Consider the following 20,512-nt stretch of genomic DNA (forward strand, 5'->3'; position numbering starts at 1 on the left):
TAGTCTGTATGTAATCTGTATGTATTATGTATATAATCTGTATGTAATCTGTATGTAGTATGTATATAATCTATATGTAGTCTGTATGTAATCTGTATGTATTATGTATATAATCTGTATGTAATCTGTATGTAGTATGTATATAATCTATATGTAGTCTGTATGTAATCTGTATGTATTATGTATATAATCTGTATGTAATCTGTATGTATTATGTATATAATCTGTATGTAATCTGTATGTAGTATGTATATAATCTATATGTAGTCTGTATGTAATCTGTATGTATTATGTATATAATCTGTATGTAATCTGTATGTAGTATGTATATAATCTATATGTAATCTGTATGTCTTCCTCCCCAGACTCAGATGGAGAGTCGTATTATATGTCTGTGGATGAGGAACACCAGCCCTCTGTCACAGAGGAGCTGACTGACCTGCACTTCAAGTTTGAAGTCAAAGCGGTACGGAGTGGTTTTGTAATGTTTTTCTCTATAATGTTCGAATAACCCAATAATCAAAGCAATACATTTTTCTATTGGTGACCCCCAGTGGGAATCGAACCCACAACTCTGGGGTTGCAAGCGCTATGCTCTACAGGACCTCTGGGTCACAGGATCACAGGACTACAGGACCTCTGGGTCACAGGATCACAGGATCACAGGACCACAGGACCACAGGGTCACAGGGTCACAGGACCACAGGGTCACAGGACCACAGGGTCACAGGACCACAGGACCACAGGGTCACAGGGTCACAGGACCACAGGGTCACAGGGTCACAGGGCCACAGGGCCACAGGACCACAGGGTCACAGGGCCACAGGACCACAGGACCACAGGGTCACAGGGTCACAGGGTCACAGGACCACAGGACCACAGGGTCACAGGACCACAGGGTCACAGGGCCACAGGGCCACAGGACCACAGGGCCACAGGACCACAGGACCACAGGACCACAGGGTCACAGGGTCACAGGACCACAGGGTCACAGGGTCACAGGGTCACAGGACCACAGGACCACAGGGTCACAGGGCCACAGGGCCACAGGGTCACTGGAACACAGGGTCACAGGACCACAGGGTCACAGGACCACAGGGTCACAGGACCACAGGGCCACAGGGCCACAGGGCCACAGGGCCACAGGGTCACTGGACCACAGGGTCACTGGAACACAGGGTCACAGGACCACAGGGTCACAGGACCACAGGGTCACAGGACCACTGGACCACAGGGTCACAGGGTCACTGGAACACAGGGTCACAGGACCACAGGGTCACTGGACCACAGGACCACAGGGTCACAGGGTCACAGGGTCACAGGGTCACAGGGTCACAGGACCACAGGGTCACAGGGTCACAGGACCACAGGGTCACAGGACCACAGGGTCACAGGACCACTGTCTAAAGCGTTATCATGTTATTGAGGTGTTGTTTGGTGACGTTCCCCAGGTGCTGTTGGAGTTGACGCGTCAGGCTGACCAGGAGAACACCCTGTTAGCCCTCAGCGTGTCTCAGCTGGGAGCAGAGGGCAAGATGAGAACGTATGACCTCACCATCACAGCCTACCTCCGTAAAGTAGGCCTGGACTACTGTGAGATACGAGGTACTAGTGACCCTAACTAACCCTAACCCCTAACCACCCTCATCTCCGTAAAGTAGGCCTGGACTACTGTGAGATACGAGGTACTAGTAACCCTAACTAACCCTAACCCCTAACCACCCTCATCTCCGTAAAGTAGGCCTGGACTACTGTGAGATACGAGGTACTAGTAACCCTAACTAAGCCTAACCCCTAACCACCCTCATCTCCGTAAAGTAGGCCTGGACTACTGTGAGATACGAGGTACTAGTAACCCTAACTAAGCCTAACCCCTAACCACCCTCATCTCCGTAAAGTAGGCCTGGACTACTGTGAGATACGAGGTACTAGTAACCCTAACTAACCCTAACCCCTAACCACCCTCATCTCCGTAAAGTAGGCCTGGACTACTGTGAGATACGAGGTACTAGTGACCCTAACTAAGCCTAACCCCTAACCTATGACCATCACATCCTACCTCCGTAAAGTAGGCCTGGACTACTGTGAGATACGAGGTACTAGTAACCCTAACTAACCCTAACCCCTAACCACCCTCATCTCCGTAAAGTAGGCCTGGACTACTGTGAGATACGAGGTACTAGTGACCCTAACTAAGCCTAACCCCTAACCTATGACCATCACATCCTACCTCCGTAAAGTAGGCCTGGACTACTGTGAGATACGAGGTACTAGTAACCCTAACTAACCCTAACCCCTAACCACCCTCATCTCCGTAAAGTAGGCCTGGACTACTGTGAGATACGAGGTACTAGTGACCCAAACTAATTAACTAACCCTAACGTATGACCTCACCATCACAGCCTACCTCCGTAAAGTGGGCCTGGACTACTGTGAGATACGAGGTACTAGTGACCCTAACTAACCCTAACCCCTAACCACCCTCATCTCCGTAAAGTAGGCCTGGACTACTGTGAGATACGAGGTACTAGTAACCCTAACTAACCCTAACCCCTAACCACCCTCATCTCCGTAAAGTAGGCCTGGACTACTGTGAGATACGAGGTACTAGTAACCCTAACCCCTAACCCCTAACCACCCTCATCTGCGTAAAGTAGGCCTGGACTACTGTGAGATACGAGGTACTAGTAACCCTAACTAACCCTAACCCCTAACCACCCTCATCTCCGTAAAGTAGGCCTGGACTACTGTGAGATACGAGGTACTAGTAACCCTAACTAAGCCTAACCCCTAACCACCCTCATCTCCGTAAAGTAGGCCTGGACTACTGTGAGATACGAGGTACTAGTAACCCTAACTAAGCCTAACCCCTAACCACCCTCATCTCCGTAAAGTAGGCCTAGAATACTGTGAGATACGAGGTACTAGTAACCCTAACTAACCCTAACCCCTAACCACCCTCATCTGCGTAAAGTAGGCCTGGACTACTGTGAGATACGAGGTACTAGTAACCCTAACTAACCCTAACCCCTAACCACCCTCATCTCCGTAAAGTAGGCCTGGACTACTGTGAGATACGAGGTACTAGTGACCCTAACTAAGCCTAACCCCTAACCTATGACCATCACATCCTACCTCCGTAAAGTAGGCCTGGACTACTGTGAGATACGAGGTACTAGTAACCCTAACTAACCCTAACCCCTAACCACCCTCATCTCCGTAAAGTAGGCCTGGACTACTGTGAGATACGAGGTACTAGTGACCCAAACTAATTAACTAACCCTAACGTATGACCTCACCATCACAGCCTACCTCCGTAAAGTGGGCCTGGACTACTGTGAGATACGAGGTACTAGTGACCCTAACTAACCCTAACCCCTAACCACCCTCATCTCCGTAAAGTAGGCCTGGACTACTGTGAGATACGAGGTACTAGTAACCCTAACTAACCCTAACCCCTAACCACCCTCATCTCCGTAAAGTAGGCCTGGACTACTGTGAGATACGAGGTACTAGTAACCCTAACCCCTAACCCCTAACCACCCTCATCTGCGTAAAGTAGGCCTGGACTACTGTGAGATACGAGGTACTAGTAACCCTAACTAACCCTAACCCCTAACCACCCTCATCTCCGTAAAGTAGGCCTGGACTACTGTGAGATACGAGGTACTAGTAACCCTAACTAAGCCTAACCCCTAACCACCCTCATCTCCGTAAAGTAGGCCTGGACTACTGTGAGATACGAGGTACTAGTAACCCTAACTAAGCCTAACCCCTAACCACCCTCATCTCCGTAAAGTAGGCCTAGAATACTGTGAGATACGAGGTACTAGTAACCCTAACTAACCCTAACCCCTAACCACCCTCATCTGCGTAAAGTAGGCCTGGACTACTGTGAGATCAGTAGGACTACAGGTACAGTAGGACTACAGTAGAGACTATCTGGGATTAAGTCTCCTGTTAGATCACAGGTACAGTAGGACTACAGTAGAGACTGTATCTGGGATTAAGTCTACTGTGAGATCACAGGTACAGTAGGACTACAGTAGAGACTGTATCTGGGATTAAGTCTACTGTGAGATCACAGGTACAGTAGGACTACAGTAGAGACTGTATCTGGGATTAAGTCTACTGTGAGATCACAGGTACAGTAGGACTACAGTAGAGACTGTATCTGGGATTAAGTCCTCCACTTCAGTACAGCCATGGTAGTAGCAGCCCATGTAGGATATAGACTGGGCCATGGGGTGTCTGTAAACAGGAAAACGCTATGATTTATATAAATTCCAACGTCAAGTTAATTCTATCCCTCTATAACAGGAATGGGCATTTCCAACCATGATTAGTTGATTCTACCCCTTTATAACAGCGATGGGCATCTCCAGCCATGATTAGTTGATTATTGGAGTCAGGTGTGTTAGCCGGGGCGGGGTTAAAGTGTGAAACCAATCAGAGGACTGGAGTTGCCCCTCCCCGCTCTTTAATCGTCAGTTGCCCCTCCCCGCTCTTTAATCGTCAGTTGCCCCTCCCCGCTCTTTAATCGTCAGTTGCCCCTCCCCGCTCTTTAATCGTCAGTTGCCCCTCCCCGCTCTTTAATCGTCAGTTGCCCCTCCCCGCTCTTTAATCGTCAGTTGCCCCTCCCCGCTCTTTAATCGTCAGTTGCCCCTCCCCGCTCTTTAATCGTCAGTTGCCCCTCCCCGCTCTTTAATCGTCAGTTGCCCCTCCCCGCTCTTTAATCGTCAGTTGCCCCTCCCCGCTCTTTAATCGTCAGTTGCCCCTCCCCGCTCTTTAATCGTCAGTTGCCCCTCCCCGCTCTTTAATCGTCAGTTGCCCCTCCCCGCTCTTTAATCGTCAGTTGCCCCTCCCCGCTCTTTAATCGTCAGTTGCCCCTCCCCGCTCTTTAATCGTCAGTTGCCCCTCCCCGCTCTTTAATCGTCAGTTGCCCCTCCCCGCTCTTTAATCGTCAGTTGCCCCTCCCCGCTCTTTAATCGTCAGTTGCCCCTCCCCGCTCTTTAATCGTCAGTTGCCCCTCCCCGCTCTTTAATCGTCAGTTGCCCCTCCCCGCTCTTTAATCGTCAGTTGCCCCTCCCCGCTCTTTAATCGTCAGTTGCCCCTCCCCGCTCTTTAATCGTCATCACGTTCCAGTTGAAGAGCGACCAGCATCTTTTCTAACGTAATGAATGATGTTAATTTCCAGACTCCAATAACCAGCCTCTGCACCTGATCAGCTCCTCAGACAAGCACGGCTCTGACCTGCTCAAAGTGGAGTACACCAAAGTAAGTCAAGTTTTACTCACTTGGTCCTTTTTGTCATTCACTCCTTCTGTTGGTTTCAAATCGATATCTCCTCTCTCTCTCTCTCTCTCCCTCTCTCCCTCGCTCTCTCTCTCCCTCGCTCTCTCTCTCTCTCGCTCCCTCGCTCTCTCGCTCCCTCGCTCTCTCGCTCCCTCTCTCTCTCGCTCTCTCTCTCACTCACTCTATTTATTGCATTTTGCCCAAGTTCACAAGCACAATATCTTATTTTAGAAAGACAAATCCCAATATTTGTATCGTTGGTCTTTCTATGGATATCTTATATGAGCTAAGCAGTGGTTTTCCAGAGCAGGAAGTGTTTTCCAGAGCAGGAAGTGTTTTCCAGAGCAGGAAGTGTTTTCCAGGGCAGGAAGTGTTTTCCAGGGCAGGAAGTGTTTTCCAGGGCAGGAAGTGTTTTCCGGAGCAGGAAGTGTTTTCCGGAGCAGGAAGTGTTTTCCGGAGCAGGAAGTGTTTTCCGGAGCAGGAAGTGTTTTCCGGAGCAGGAAGTGTTTTCCGGAGCAGGAAGTGTTTTCCGGAGCAGGAAGTGTTTTCCGGAGCAGGAAGTGTTTTCCGGAGCAGGAAGTGTTTTCCGGAGCAGGAAGTGTGTGTATTAACGACATGCTATCCCTTCCTACAGGCTGATATCAACGGGCCTAATTTCCAGACCACGTTTGACAACACTGAGCAAAACCTGAAGGTATGTTTTAAAAAATGTTTTATTTCACCTTTATTTAACCAGGTAGGCTAGTTGAGAACAAGTTCTCATTTGATATGAATTGGTAGTGTTTTTTTCCCTCTGAGTAACCAAGGTAACCGCTGATAATTATTGCGAAGGTATTGTGTCCCCCCCCTAACACATCTCCTCGTCACCACGTTCTGTTTTTTCTTCACAGTATTTTTATAGAGCCAGTTGTATGCTAACCACTTCCTCAATGACTCTTCATGATGCTTTCTAAGAGCAGGGTCCTTTCTAGGGTGCTGTCTGTCGTTGGTTACCCAGCTGTAGATCTATAGAGGATGGACTGAGAGCAGGGTCCTTTCCAGGGTGCTGTCCTCTCATTGGTTACCCAGCTGTATATCTATAGAGGATGGACTGAGAGCAGGGTCCTTTCCAGAGTGCTGTCCTCACATTGGTTACCCAGCTGTAGATCTATAGAGGATGGACTGAGAGCAGGGTCCTTTCCAGGGTGCTGTCCTCTCATTGGTTACCCAGCTATAGATCTATAGAGGATGGACTGAGAGCAGGGTCCTTTCCAGGGTGCTGTCCTCTCATTGGTTACCCAGCTATAGATCTACAGAGGACGGACTGAGAACATTTAGAATGAGAGCAGGGTCCTTTCCAGAATTCAGTCCTTAGCCTATCAGTTTCTAGTCAGTCCTCCTAGTCTCAGTTCTATTCAGTCCTCCTAGAATTCAGTCCTTAGCATATCAGTTCTAGTCAGTTCTATTCAGTCCTCCTAGAATACACTCGTTAGCCTCTGGCGAGGGAGTTACACAGTTGGGTTGAAGTTGTTTAGGCCCCGCCTTAAAAACAATAGAGGTTTTTGAATCAATAGTAGTCTCTGTGTTGGCACACGTCTGGTTTTCACTCTATTTCAGAACCAACGTGAGAAAAACTGAATATATTAATATTAATCTTAATGGCATAGGTTAATCACTTTCCAGTCCTGTTTTACCACACAGTTTTTTAGTGTGATGGCTGACAAAAGGTTAAAGGGATTTGTTTGTCAGAGACCTTAGTCATGCAGCCTCTGCCTTGGACACACACACTCTCTCACTCTCACTCTCTCTCACTCTCACACACACTGTGCAGTGATCCCTGAATAGATGTCATGATCTTGTTGCCAGGTTGATATCAAGTCATTATGGTATGGATGCTGGATGAAAGGCCACAGGTTTGCTGGATAAAAGGATACAGATGGATCATTTTTAATTTTAATATTTTTTTAATCTTCATTTTTTTAATATTAATAAATGGCTCCCATGATAGGCTCATGTTAATAAACAGTTCAAGGAAAGCCGTTGTAGTATTAGGATTGTGGGATCACCCGTAAGACCCCAGTGTAGGATCCTAGTAGTAGTTAGACTCAGTAGTTCTAGTAGGATCCTAGTGGTAGTTAGACTCAGTAGTCCCAGTAGGATCCTAGTAGTAGTTAGACTCAGTAGTCCCAGTAGGATCCTAGTAGTAGTTAGACTCAGTAGTCCCAGTAGGATCCTAGTAGTAGTTAGACTCAGTAGTCCTAGTAGGATCCTCGTAGTAGTTAGACTCAGTAGTTCTAGTAGCATCCTAGTAGTAGTTAGACTCAGTAGTCCCAGTAGGATCCTCGTAGTAGTTAGACTCAGTAGTCCCAGTAGGATCCTAGTAGTAGTTAGACTCAGTAGTTCTAGTAGGATTCTACTAGTAGGTATCTGTATTGATGTGGCTCAGTAGTTCTAGTAGGATCCTAGTAGTAGGTATCTGTATTGATGTGACTCAGTAGTTGTAGTAGTATTGATTATGTATTAATATGTATTGGTACAGTATTCAACATGAATGGTTGTATCTCCAGGTGGAGTTGTCGTCTCTAGACTTTCTCCTCCACACCAAAGCGCTCCTCTCCACCATCAACTATCTGAACACAGCCGTACCCCAGGAGCTGACAGCCTCCAAGGACAGAGAGGCCAAGACACAGGTGGAGAAGGCTGGACAGGGGAAGACAGGTATACATTATGCTATGCTATACTATACTTTAATATACTACAATATACTGTACTATAATATACTATATCATAATATACTGTACTATAACATAATATACTATGGTGTACTATAATATACTATGGTGTACTATAATATACCATACTATAATATGCTGTACTAGTCCATACTATAATATACTATACTATACTGTAATATACCATTCTATAATATACTGTACTATACCATACTATAATATACCATACTATACCATAATATACTGCACCATACTATATTATACCGTACCATAATATACTGTACTATACCATACTATAATATACCATACTATCATATAATATACTGTACTGCACCATACTATATTAAATAAAATACTATAATATACTGTTCTATACCATACTTTAATATACCATACTACAATATAATATACCATACTATAATATAATATACTGTTCTATACCAAACTATAATATACTTTAATATACCCATACTATAATATACCGCAATATAGTATACTGTTCTATACCATACTTTAATATATCATACTATAATAGACCATACTATAATAAACTATACCATACTATATTATACCGTACCATAATATAATATACTGTACTATACCATACTATAATATACCATACTATCATATAATATACTGTACTTTACCATACTATACCATACTATACTGTACCATACTATACCATACCATACTATAATAATATACTGTGCTATACCATACTTTAATATACCATACTATAATATAATATACTGTTCTATACTATACCATAATTTAATAGACTGTTCTATACTATAATATACCGTAATATACTGTTCTATAATATACCGTAATATACTGTGCTGTACCATACTATAATATACTGTTCTCTACCATACTATAATGTACTGTAATATACTGTGCTATACCATACTATAATATACCGTTCTATACTATACCATAATTTAATAGACTGTTCTATACTATACTATAATATACCGTAATATACTGTTCTATAATATACCGTAATATACTGTGCTGTACCATACTATAATATACTGTTCTCTACCATACTATAATGTACTGTAATATACTGTGCTATACCATACTATAATATACCGTTCTATACCATACTATAATATACTATACTATAATATATACTGTTCTATACCATACTATAATATACTGTTCTATACCATACTTTAATATACCATACTTTAATATACTGTTCTGTACCATACTATAATGTACTGTAATATACTATGATATACCATACTATAATATACCATACTGTACTATATTTAGTGTATGTAGGTCAACGTGTGGCCATTAAAGACTAGTATTAACTCTGTTCAAATGTCGTTTCATCGTTCTCCTCCTTCAGTGTCGAAAGGAGCAAAATACGGCAATGTGTTCAACTTCAAACTGTTTGCTAAGCTGGGGTCATTCCGTGTGGAGGTCTGTGATGACCGGCGGAACATCGCTGACATCAGAATACAAGGTAAGACGTGTGACCAATCATCTGAAAGAAGACTTATTTAATTTTTGGGGGGGGGGGGGGGGGGTTATGCTGCTAATAAACTTACAAATCAACTTTTGGAAAATGTCCTTCGAAGTTTATTTCAGTTATCTCTGCATGTGATTTACATACTATAGTATTAACTGTGTGGATGGGAGTGTACTTGACTTGGCTAATTTGTCATCAGGTATTGATGGGTCAGTGTGGGTCCAGGCCAAAGAGACAGCGGTGTTCACCAGGCTCAGGGACATAGTGGTGCTCGATGTCGACCCCAAAACCATCCACAAAAAGGTGATTTTGATTTAAAAATGATTATTGCATTGGTCCTGTCTCTCAGTTAACTCTACCTTTTTTGTTTTGTTTAGGTACTATTAACTAGTACAGACAGAAGTACACCATTGGCCAACACCATGTTCTGTTATTACACACATCGTTAGTGAGCTGAAGTGGTAGTTAGTAGCAATGTAGTCTGTATCATCATCATACTGTCCTGGTGTGGTCCTGTAGGCCGTCTCCATCGTTAGTGAGCTGAAGTGGTAGTTAGTAGCAATGTAGTCTGTTTTAATTACAAGGCAGACTGTATCATCATCATACTGTCCTGGTGTGGTCCTGTAGGCCGTCTCCATCGTTAGTGAGCTGAAGTGGTAGTTAGTAGCAATGTAGTCTGTTTTAATTACAAGGCAGACTGTATCATCATCATACTGTCCTGGTGTGGTCCTGTAGGCCGTCTCCATCGTTAGTGAGCTGAAGTGGTCGTTAGTAGCAATGTAGTCTGTTTTAATTACAAGGCAGGCTGTATCATCATCATACTGTCCTGGTGTGGTCCTGTAGGCCGTCTCCATCGTGGGCGAGGAGGTGTTCAGCTTTCAGATGTCCCTGTATCCCAGCGCCACGGAGGGAGAGGGTTACTCAGACACGTCCAAGGTGGACGGGAAGGTTACCATGAGGCTGGGCTGCATCCAGATCGTCTACCTGCACAAGTTCCTCATGTCTCTACTGGTGAGGAGAAACCTCGGGGATTAGGTATCGAGAGCGGACCACAGGGTCGGGCTCAATTTCCATGATCAATTCCAGTCAATTCAGGAAGTACACAGAAATTCCAATTATCTTCAATGCTTTTCAATTAGGATTTAAAAAAAATATGGAATTCAAATGTGAGCCTGTTTCCTTTTTATTGTTTCTCTTTATCCTGTTATGTATTTGTTTATCTTCTATATGTGAACTCTTTTTCAGCCTCTTATAGCTATCAGTATCCTCTATCTGTAAACCTGTGGTGTTATAGCTATCAGTATCCTCTATCTGTAAACCTGTGGTGTTATAGCTATCAGTATCCTCTATCTGTAAACCTGTGGTGTTATAGCTATCAGTATCCTCTCTGTAAACCTGTGGTGTTATAGCTATCAGTATCCTCAGTATCTGTAAATCTGTGGTGTTCTCTCCAGGCCTCTTATAGCTATCAGTATCCTCAGTATCATTCTCCTTATGAGGTACAGTTTATGGCATGTTGTAGAGCATTAAACCTCAGATTATGGCATGCAGCACAGCACTAAACTACAGTTTATGGCATGCAGCACAGCACTAAACTACAGTTTATGGCATGCAGCACAGCACTAAACTACAGTTTATGGCATGCAGCACAGCACTAAACTACAGTTTATGGCATGCAGCACAGCACTAAACTACAGTTTATGGCATGCAGCACTAAACTACAGTTTATGGCATGCAGCACAGCACTAAACTACAGTTTATGGCATGCAGCACAGCACTAAACTACAGTTTATGGCATGCAGCACAGCACTAAACTACAGTTTATGGCATGCAGCACTAAACTACAGCATTCACCCTCTGCTTTGCAGCTTCACCACACCCAGACACCACAGCACTGTTAACCACTACCTCACGCCCAGGGCCCTAGTTTAAGGCCCGGGTTAGGGCCCTAGTTTAAGGCCCGGGTTAGGGCCCTAGTTTAAGGACCGGGTTAGGGCCCTAGTTTAAGGACCGGGTTAGGGCCCTATCTTAAGGACCGGGTTAGGGCCCTATCTTAAGGACCCGGTTAGGGCCCTGTCTTAAGGACCGGGTTAGGGCCCTGTCTTAAGGACCGGGTTAGGGCCCTGTCTTAAGGACCGGGTTAGGGCCCTATCTTAAGGACCGGGTTAGGGCCCTAGCTTAAGGACCGGGTTAGGGCCCTATCTTAAGGACCGGGTTAGGGCCCTATCTTAAGGACCGGGTTAGGGCCCTATCTTAAGGACCGGGTTAGGGCCCTATCTTAAGGACCGGGTTAGGGCCCTATCTTAAGGACCGGGTTAGGGCCCGGTCTTAAGGACCGGGTTAGGGCCCTGTCTTAAGGACAGGGTTAGGGCCCTGTCTTAAGGACCGGGTTAGGGCCCTGTCTTAAGGACCGGGTTAGGGCCCGGTCTTAAGGACCGGGTTAGGGCCCTATCTTAAGGACCGGGTTAGGGCCCGGTCTTAAGGACCGGGTTAGGGCCCTGTCTTAAGGACAGGGTTAGGGCCCTATCTTAAGGACCGGGTTAGGGCCCTATCTTAAGGACCGGGTTAGGGCCCTGTCTTAAGGACCGGGTTAGGGCCCGGTCTTAAGGACCGGGTTAGGGCCCTGTCTTAAGGACCGGGTTAGGGCCCTGTCTTAAGGACAGGGTTAGGGCCCTATCTTAAGGACCGGGTTAGGGCCCTATCTTAAGGACCGGGTTAGGGCCCTGTCTGAAGGACCGGGTTAGGGCCCTAGCTGAAGGACCGGGTTAGGGCCCGAGCTTAAGGACCGGGTTAGGGCCCGATCTTAAGGACCGGGTTAGGGCCCTGTCTTAAGGACAGGGTTAGGGCCCTATCTTAAGGACCGGGTTAGGGCCCTATCTTAAGGACCGGGTTAGGGCCCTGTCTGAAGGACCGGGTTAGGGCCCTAGCTGAAGGACCGGGTTAGGGCCCGAGCTTAAGGACCGGGTTAGGGCCCGATCTTAAGGACCGGGTTAGGGCCCTGGCTGAAGGACCGGGTTAGGGCCCTAGCTTAAGGACCGGGTTAGGGCCCGATCTTAAGGACCGGGTTAGGGCCCTGGCTGAAGGACCGGGTTAGGGCCCTATCTTAAGGACCGGGTTAGGGCCCTGTCTTAAGGACCGGGTTAGGGCCCTGTCTTAAGGACCGGGTTAGGGCCCTAGCTTAAGGACCGGGTTAATTCCAATGAATTGAAATGGAATTGACCCCCAACCCGGTTAAGAACCAATCCATTCTACACTTTGCTCACAGAAACATTTAACCCTTGTGTGACCGAGTGGGCTTGTGCAAACCAGATCTGTTTTTGTGTAGCCAACTCCCAAGACAGCACCAACAGATCTGGGTCCAGGCTAGACAGCACCAACAGATCTGGGTCCAGGCTAGACAGCACCAACAGATCTGGGTCCAGGCTAGACAGCACCAACGGATCTGGGTTCAGGCTAGACAGCACCAACGGATCTGGGTCCAGGCTAGACGGCACCAACAGATCTGGGTCCGGGCTAGACGGCACCAACAGATCTGGGTCCGGGCTAGCTCAAACCCCTCCAACTCCTCCTGTGCGTTTTAAGTCGATGGTTGTGTGAGCGAAACCATAAAAATGAAAAGCATTCCTAGTTGCCATGCAGATACCTAGTTGCCATGCAGATACCTAGTTGCCATGCAGATACCAACATGAGAGCAGCACAGGGTAAGCGGTATTTCAAGAGGTAGTCGGCGTTTCGGGTCCTAGCGTCACTGTTTTATGGCTGTGTTTTAATAACTCTCATCTCTAGGTAAGAAATGCCCCATTTAACAACGCTGACAGGTTATAGTCTGACAAATGGTCCCTTCATAGAAACCAGGAAGTTAATCAGCATGATACAGCAGACCCCTCACTTGATGTGTGATATATTTATAAAGAGAAGAAGAGACTGTGTGATATATTTATAAAGAGAAGAGACAGCTTGATGTGTGATATATTTATAAAGAGAAGAAGAGACTGTGTGATATATTTATAAAGAGAAGAAGAGACAGCTTGATGTGTGATATATTTATAAAGAGAAGAAGAGACAGCTTGATGTGTGATATATTTATAAAGAGAAGAAGAGACAGCTTGATGTGTGATATATTGTTAAAGAGAAGAAGAGACAGTGTGATATATTTATAAAGAGAAGAAGAGACAGCTTGATGTGTGATATATTTATAAAGAGAAGAAGAGACAGCTTGATGTGTGATATATTTATAAAGAGAAGAAGAGACTGTGATATATTTATAAAGAGAAGAAGAGACAGCTTGATGTGTGATATATTTATAAAGAGAAGAAGAGACAGCTTGATGTGTGATATATTTATAAAGAGAAGAGACAGCTTGATGTGTGATATATTTATAAAGAGAAGACGAGACAGCTTGATGTGTGATATATTTATAAAGAGAAGAAGAGACAGCTTGATGTGTGATATATTTATAAAGAGAAGACGAGACAGCTTGATGTGTGATATATTTATAAAGAGAAGACGAGACAGCTTGATGAGTGATATATTTATAAAGAGAAGACGAGACAGCTTGATGTGTGATATATTTATAAAGAGAAGACGAGACAGCTTGATGAGTGATATATTTATAAAGAGAAGACGAGACAGCTTGATGTGTGATATATTTATAAAGAGAAGAAGAGACAGCTTGATGTGTGATATATTTATAAAGAGAAGAGACAGCTTGATGTGTGATATATTTATAAAGAGAAGAAGAGACAGCTTGATGTGTGATATATTTATAAAGAGAAGAGACAGCTTGATGTGTGATATATTTATAAAGAGAAGACGAGACAGCTTGATGTGTGATATATTTATAAAGAGAAGAAGAGACAGCTTGATGTGTGATATATTTATAAAGAGAAGAAGAGACAGCTTGATGTGTGATATATTTATAAAGAGAAAACGAGACAGCTTGATGAGTGATATATTTATAAAGAGAAGACGAGACAGCTTGATGTGTGATATATTTATAAAGAGAAGAAGAGACAGCTTGATGTGTGATATATTTATAAAGAGAAGAAGAGGCAGCTTGATGTGTGATATATTTATAAAGAGAAGAAGAGACAGCTTGATGTGTGATATATTTATAAAGAGAAGAAGAGACAGCTTGATGTGTGATTGGTTGGGGTGTATGACATGTCCATCTTGACTCAACATATTTCTCTGTGGACATGCTGTGTGTAAAAACTGTTGTTGATGACGCGGTGTGGTAAAGTATTTGATTGGTCTGTTGTCCAGTTGAATAGGATGCTCCGGTCTTGATGGCATGTTTAATAGCCAGGTCTCTTTCTATGTCATGGCTCTTGCTCCTGTTTTCTAAATCTCATTGGCACTTTGGATATCTCTCTGAACTTTTGTGGAATGGTTTGTCGTCGCACGGGGGGGAGGGGGGAGGAATGCTTTTCATGCACAACGTAACAATATCCTGACTCACTCCTCATTTCAAATGCTACGCAAATCTCACTCAACTGCCATTTTTTAAAAACCTCTTTATAAAACGGCGTACTATATCCTCCTGATTTTTCCTTCCTTCCATCCGTTGTTCCCTTCCCTCTGTCTTTGTGAATTCACTTCCTGTAAACGGTGTTTAAGGTTACACATTTGCATCACTTAGTTTCACATGTGTTATGTATAACATATAACATCCCCTGTCATTGTTCCCTTACCATGGCTGACGTTAGACTCCTATACAGAACCTCAGCATGTCTGTCCTGCTGTATTAGTGTCTTCATGGTCTCTGTCCTTCGTCCTCCAGACGTTTCTGGATAACTTCCAGACGGCCAAAGAGGCGTTGAGTGTGGCCACGGCCCAGGCAGCACAGAAGGCAGCCTCCAGCGTCAGGGACTTCGCCCAGAAGAGCTTCCGTCTCTCCATGGACATCAGGCTGAAGGCCCCTCTCATCGTCATCCCCCAGTCCTCCACCTCACACAATGCGTTTGTGGTGGACTTGGGGCTCATCACGGTGGGGAACAGTTTCAGTCTGATTTCGGCTGAAGGGTTCCCGCTCCCCGCTGTGTTGGACACGATGGATGTTAAGCTCACTCAGCTCAAACTGTCCAGGTATTAGAGGAGACTAAAATGTTTAGCGCTAAAATAGGACGTACTGCTTGGTGTGTGTGTGTTGTGTTTGGCGCTAAAATAGGACATACTGCTTGGTGTGTGTGTGTGTGTGTGTGTGTGTGTGTGTGTGTGTGTGTGTGTGTGTGTGTGTTAACGTTGTTGTCTTTCATTCTTTCTTTCATGGTCCTTCGAGCCGGATTGTTAGCGTACTCATTTGAAGTGTGTGTGTGTCCTCTGATTGGGTAATCCCACTTTATTCATCTCTCCGTAGGACCACGCTGAAACAAGGCTCCCCACAGACAGACGTTGAGATCCTTCAGCCAATCAATTTAGAGCTTCTGGTCAAACGGAACCTGGCCTCTTCCTGGTACAACAAGATCCCTGGAGTAGAGGTTCAGGGAATGCTCAAGTCTATGAATGTAGGTTTACTGACCCCCTAACCCTGACCCCCTAACCCTAGAGTACAGGTCCAAGGAGAACTCAAGTCTATGCATGTAGGTTTTACTGACCCTGATCCTAACACTGACCCTAACCCTAACACTGACCCTAACACTGACCCTAACACTGACCCTAACACTGACCCTAACACTGACCCTGACCCTGTCCCTAACACTGACCCTGTCCCTAACACTGACCCTGTCCCTAACACTGACCCTAACCCGAACACTGACCCTAACCCGAACACTGACCCTAACCCTAACACTGACCCTAACACTGACCCTAACACTGACCCTGACCCTAGAGTACAGCTCCATGGAGAACTCAAGTCTATGAATGTAGGAGCATCTTCCATTGTATTTATTTTCAGCTCATTTTTTTCCACAGACAGCTGGTGGTTTATCTGGATACAGAAGTTATCTTCTAGGAGGACAAATCTGCCTAGTAACACAGATGTTTGATCTCAATGGGGGATCTAGTTTTATACATAAAAGGAGACAGTACATCAACACCTAATCAAGATGTGGGCCGTCTTTTTAATCTCCTCCCTCCAGATGGCTCTAGGTCAGGAGGACTTTGGTGTTCTGATGAAGATACTGGGGGAGAACATCGGAGAGGGCAGCAAGGAGCACATCATGGATGTCAACAAACAAGTAGCCCAAGGTAGGTCATAGTGACTTACACACTGTAACTAGGGCCTGGAGGTAGATCATAGTGACTTTACACACCAGTCACACTGTAACTAGGGCCTGGAGGTAGATCATAGTGTCTTACACACCAGACACACTGTAACTAGGGCCTGGAGGTAGATCATAGTGTCTTACACACTGTAACTAGGGCCTGGAGGTAGATCATAGTGACTTACACATTGGAGGTAGATCATAGTGACTTAGTGACTTACACACTGTAACTAGGACCTGGAGGTCCCCATTCAAGCTGATGGTGTCATAATGGGTGGACTGGCGGCCATTGCTCGTGTACCCATAGCAGCAAACAGAGAGTAAAAGCAGGAAGTGTTACCCATGTGTTTACCAGTCAAATTGCCAGGGTTAGAGGATCCAAGCCCATTCTAATTATTATATTTCTGTGCTGTAACCATTCCCAGAAGGACAGCTTTTGATAAGCAGAATCAAATTACCTGAACGTGGATAGTTGGACTGATCCCAGATCAGTTTGTGTTGTCCTGACAACTCTTATGATGCAATAACCAGCATTCGGGGTGGCAGGTAGCCTAGTGGTTAGAGCGTTGGCGCCAGTAACCGAAAGGTCGCTAGATCGAATCCCCGAGCTGACAAGGTAAAAAATCTGTCGTTCTGCCCCCTGAACAAGATAGTTAAACCCACTGTTCCTCGGTAGGCCGTCACAAGATAGTTAAACCCACTGTTCTTCGGTAGGCCGTCATTGTAAATAAGAATTGATTCTTAACTGACTTGCCTAGTTAAATAAAAAGATTAAACTGATCTAGAACCAGGCTAATTGATGACGTATTACATGCATGTAAACCCTGAATATAAATTTCCGTTCCACAAGATTGAACAATAAAGTGTTTTGAATCTGTAATCTTTGCTAGACACAGCAGCGATGGCAAAACAGATTAACGTGTATTACTAGAGATAATATCTATTGAACAGATGATAATGTCTTTGCTGGTAATGTCTAGACAAGGCAGAGCAGGCTGAGCAACACCAGCTGGAGGTGAATGAGGTGGGTTGTCTACCTGTGGAGGCTGGAGGAGGACAGCCTGCTGCTGTCACCAATGGAGGAGGACTGGGGGAAAACATCGTCAATATGCTGCTCAACCTGGAGATTAAGGAGGTAAGCTATCTACCGACCTAAACACGGTGGTCCGTCGTGCTGTTATCAGCTGGCTAATATACACGGTGGTCCGTTGTGCTGTTGTTAGCTGGCTAATATACACGGTGGTCCGTTGTGCTGCTGTTAGCTGGCTAATATACACGGTGGTCCGTTGTGCTGTTATCAGCTGGCTAATATACACAGTGGTCCGTTGTGCTGTTATTAGCTGGCTAATATACACAGTGGTCCGTTGTGCTGTTATTAGCTGGCTAATATACACAGTGGTCCGTTGTGCTGTTATTAGCCTGCTAATATACACAGTGGTCCGTTGTGCTGTTGTTAGCTGGCTAATATACACAGTGGTCCGTTGTGCTGTTATTAGCCTGCTAATATACACAGTGGTCCGTTGTGCTGTTATTAGCTGGCTAATATACACGGTGGTCCGTTGTGCTGCTGTTAGCTGGCTAATATACACAGTGGTCCGTTGTGCTGTTATTAGCTGGCTAATATACACAGTGGTCCGTTGTGCTGTTATTAGCTGGCTAATATACACAGTGGTCCGTTGTGCTGTTATTAGCTGGCTAATATACACGGTGGTCCGTTGTGCTGCTGTTAGCTGGCTAATATACACGGTGGTCCGTTGTGCTGTTATCAGCTGGCTAATATACACAGTGGTCCGTTGTGCTGTTATTAGCTGGCTAATATACGCAGTGGTCCGTTGTACTGTTATTAGCTGGCTAATATACGCAGTGGTCCGTTGTGCTGTTATTAGCTGGCTAATATACACAGTGGTCCGTCGTGCTGTTATTAGCTGGCTAATATACACAGTGGTCCGTCGTGCTGTTATTAGCTGGCTAATATACACGGTCGTCCGTTGTGCTGTTATTAGCTGGCTAATATACACGGTGGTCCGTCGTGCTGTTATTAGCTGGCTAATATACACAGTGGTCCGTTGCGCTGTTATTAGCTGGCTAATATACACGGTGGTCCGTCGTGCTGTTATTAGCTGGCTAATATACACGGTGGTCCGTTGTGCTGTTATTAGCTGGCTAATATACACGGGGGTCCGTTGTGCTGTTATTAGCTGGCTAATATACACGGTGGTCCGTTGTGCTGTTATTAGCTGGCTAATATACACGGTGGTCCGTTGTGCTGTTATTAGCTGGCTAATATACACGGTGGTCCGTTGTGCTGTTATTAGCTGGCTAATATACACAGTTGGTCCGTTGTGCTGTTATTAGCTGGCTAATATACACAGTTGGTCCATTGTGCTGTTATTAGCTGGCTAATATACACAGTTGGTCCGTTGTGCTGTTATTAGCTGGCTAATATACACAGTTGGTCCGTTGTGCTGTTATTAGCTGGCTAATATACACGGTGGGCCGTCGTGCTGTAACTTTAGTACCGTACTGATGCATCAAGGGAAATAAAATGTCTCTTTGTACAGTTGGATGTTGATGAAGTTTAAACAAGTTACAGGTATCTATTTTCCATCACTCGTTGAAAACTAGACACTCCCAAATCCATCCAACTTTACTCCTGCTATGTCTCAAATCTCCTTCATTGTCTATTACCAAGATATGTTCAGGTCGTTATCGCACAAGATAATGTGTTGTTAACAACTAACCTGGTTAAATAAAGGCAGACTAAATATGGTTGTATCTCTCCATTAGGTGGTTCTGAAGCTGAAGAAGTCCAGGTCAGATCAGAAGGAGAGTCCGTTCCTGGTTCTCCACGTAGCCCAGCTGGGCATCCACACCAATGTCAGGAAGTACGACATGGTGGCCACAACATACATCAAGAAAATCTCTATGAAGTGCCTGGAGTTTTCAGGTCCGTGGCTTTAAGCCTGTCGAGGTGTCATGTTGTTTTGGCTAAACTTTTATAATGCATGTTGAATATGATAGTTCATATGACATGGTGGCCCACAACGTACATCAAGAGATGACCATGATGCACCTGTGGTTTCTCAGGTCGGTGGATTTAGTCTCAAGGCCTGTTATGTTTAAATACTGAATACAATAGTTACCATGATTTAAACTGGTCTGACATTCTGGTTAGGAATACAATAGTTACCATGATTTAAACTGGTCTGACATTCTGGTTAGTAGTACAATAGTTAACAGGATTTAAACTGGTCTGACATTCTGGTTAGTAATACAATAGTTACCATGATTTAAACTGGTCTGACATGCTGGTTAGGAATACAATAGTTACCATGATTTAAACTGGTTTGACATTCTGGTTAGGAATACAATAGTTACCATGATTTAAACTGGTCTGACATTCTGGTTAGGAATACAATAGTTACCAGGATTTAAACTGGTCTGACATTCTGGTTAGGAATACAATAGTTACCAGGATTTAAACTGGTCTGACATTCTGGTTAGGAATACAATAGTTACCAGGATTTAAACTGGTCTGACATTCTGGTTAGGAATACAATAGTTACCAGGATTTAAACTGGTCTGACATTCTGGTTAGGAATACAATAGTTACCAGGATTTAAACTGGTCTGACATTCTGGTTAGGAATACAATAGTTACCAGGATTTAAACTGGTCTGACATTCTGGTTAGGAATACAATAGTTACCATGATTTAAACTGGTTTGACATTCTGGTTAGTAAAACAATAGTTACCAGGATTTAAACTGGTCTGACATTCTGTTTAGTAATACAATACATCCCAGTGTTCTAGTTGGTA

At 44.6% G+C, this 20,512-nt stretch overlaps 1 protein-coding gene across 1 annotated transcript in view; it reads left to right on the forward strand.

Annotated features, from left to right (window-relative positions):
• LOC129842936 (intermembrane lipid transfer protein VPS13C-like) overlaps positions 1-20,512 on the forward strand; it is a 194,313-nt gene that overhangs the window by 34,191 nt on the left and 139,610 nt on the right. Inside the window, 14 exon segments of the mRNA XM_055911643.1 lie at positions 366-466; positions 1,452-1,605; positions 5,198-5,277; positions 5,930-5,989; positions 7,842-7,992; positions 9,367-9,483; positions 9,689-9,792; positions 10,333-10,500; positions 10,944-10,988; positions 15,272-15,576; positions 15,848-15,995; positions 16,569-16,677; positions 17,675-17,829; positions 19,482-19,641. Of these exon segments, the coding sequence (XP_055767618.1) occupies positions 366-466; positions 1,452-1,605; positions 5,198-5,277; positions 5,930-5,989; positions 7,842-7,992; positions 9,367-9,483; positions 9,689-9,792; positions 10,333-10,500; positions 10,944-10,988; positions 15,272-15,576; positions 15,848-15,995; positions 16,569-16,677; positions 17,675-17,829; positions 19,482-19,641 (1,857 nt within the window).

Source organism: Salvelinus fontinalis, unplaced genomic scaffold (genome assembly GCF_029448725.1).
Source record: "Salvelinus fontinalis isolate EN_2023a unplaced genomic scaffold, ASM2944872v1 scaffold_0075, whole genome shotgun sequence".
NCBI classification, from domain to species: domain Eukaryota; kingdom Metazoa; phylum Chordata; class Actinopteri; order Salmoniformes; family Salmonidae; genus Salvelinus; species Salvelinus fontinalis.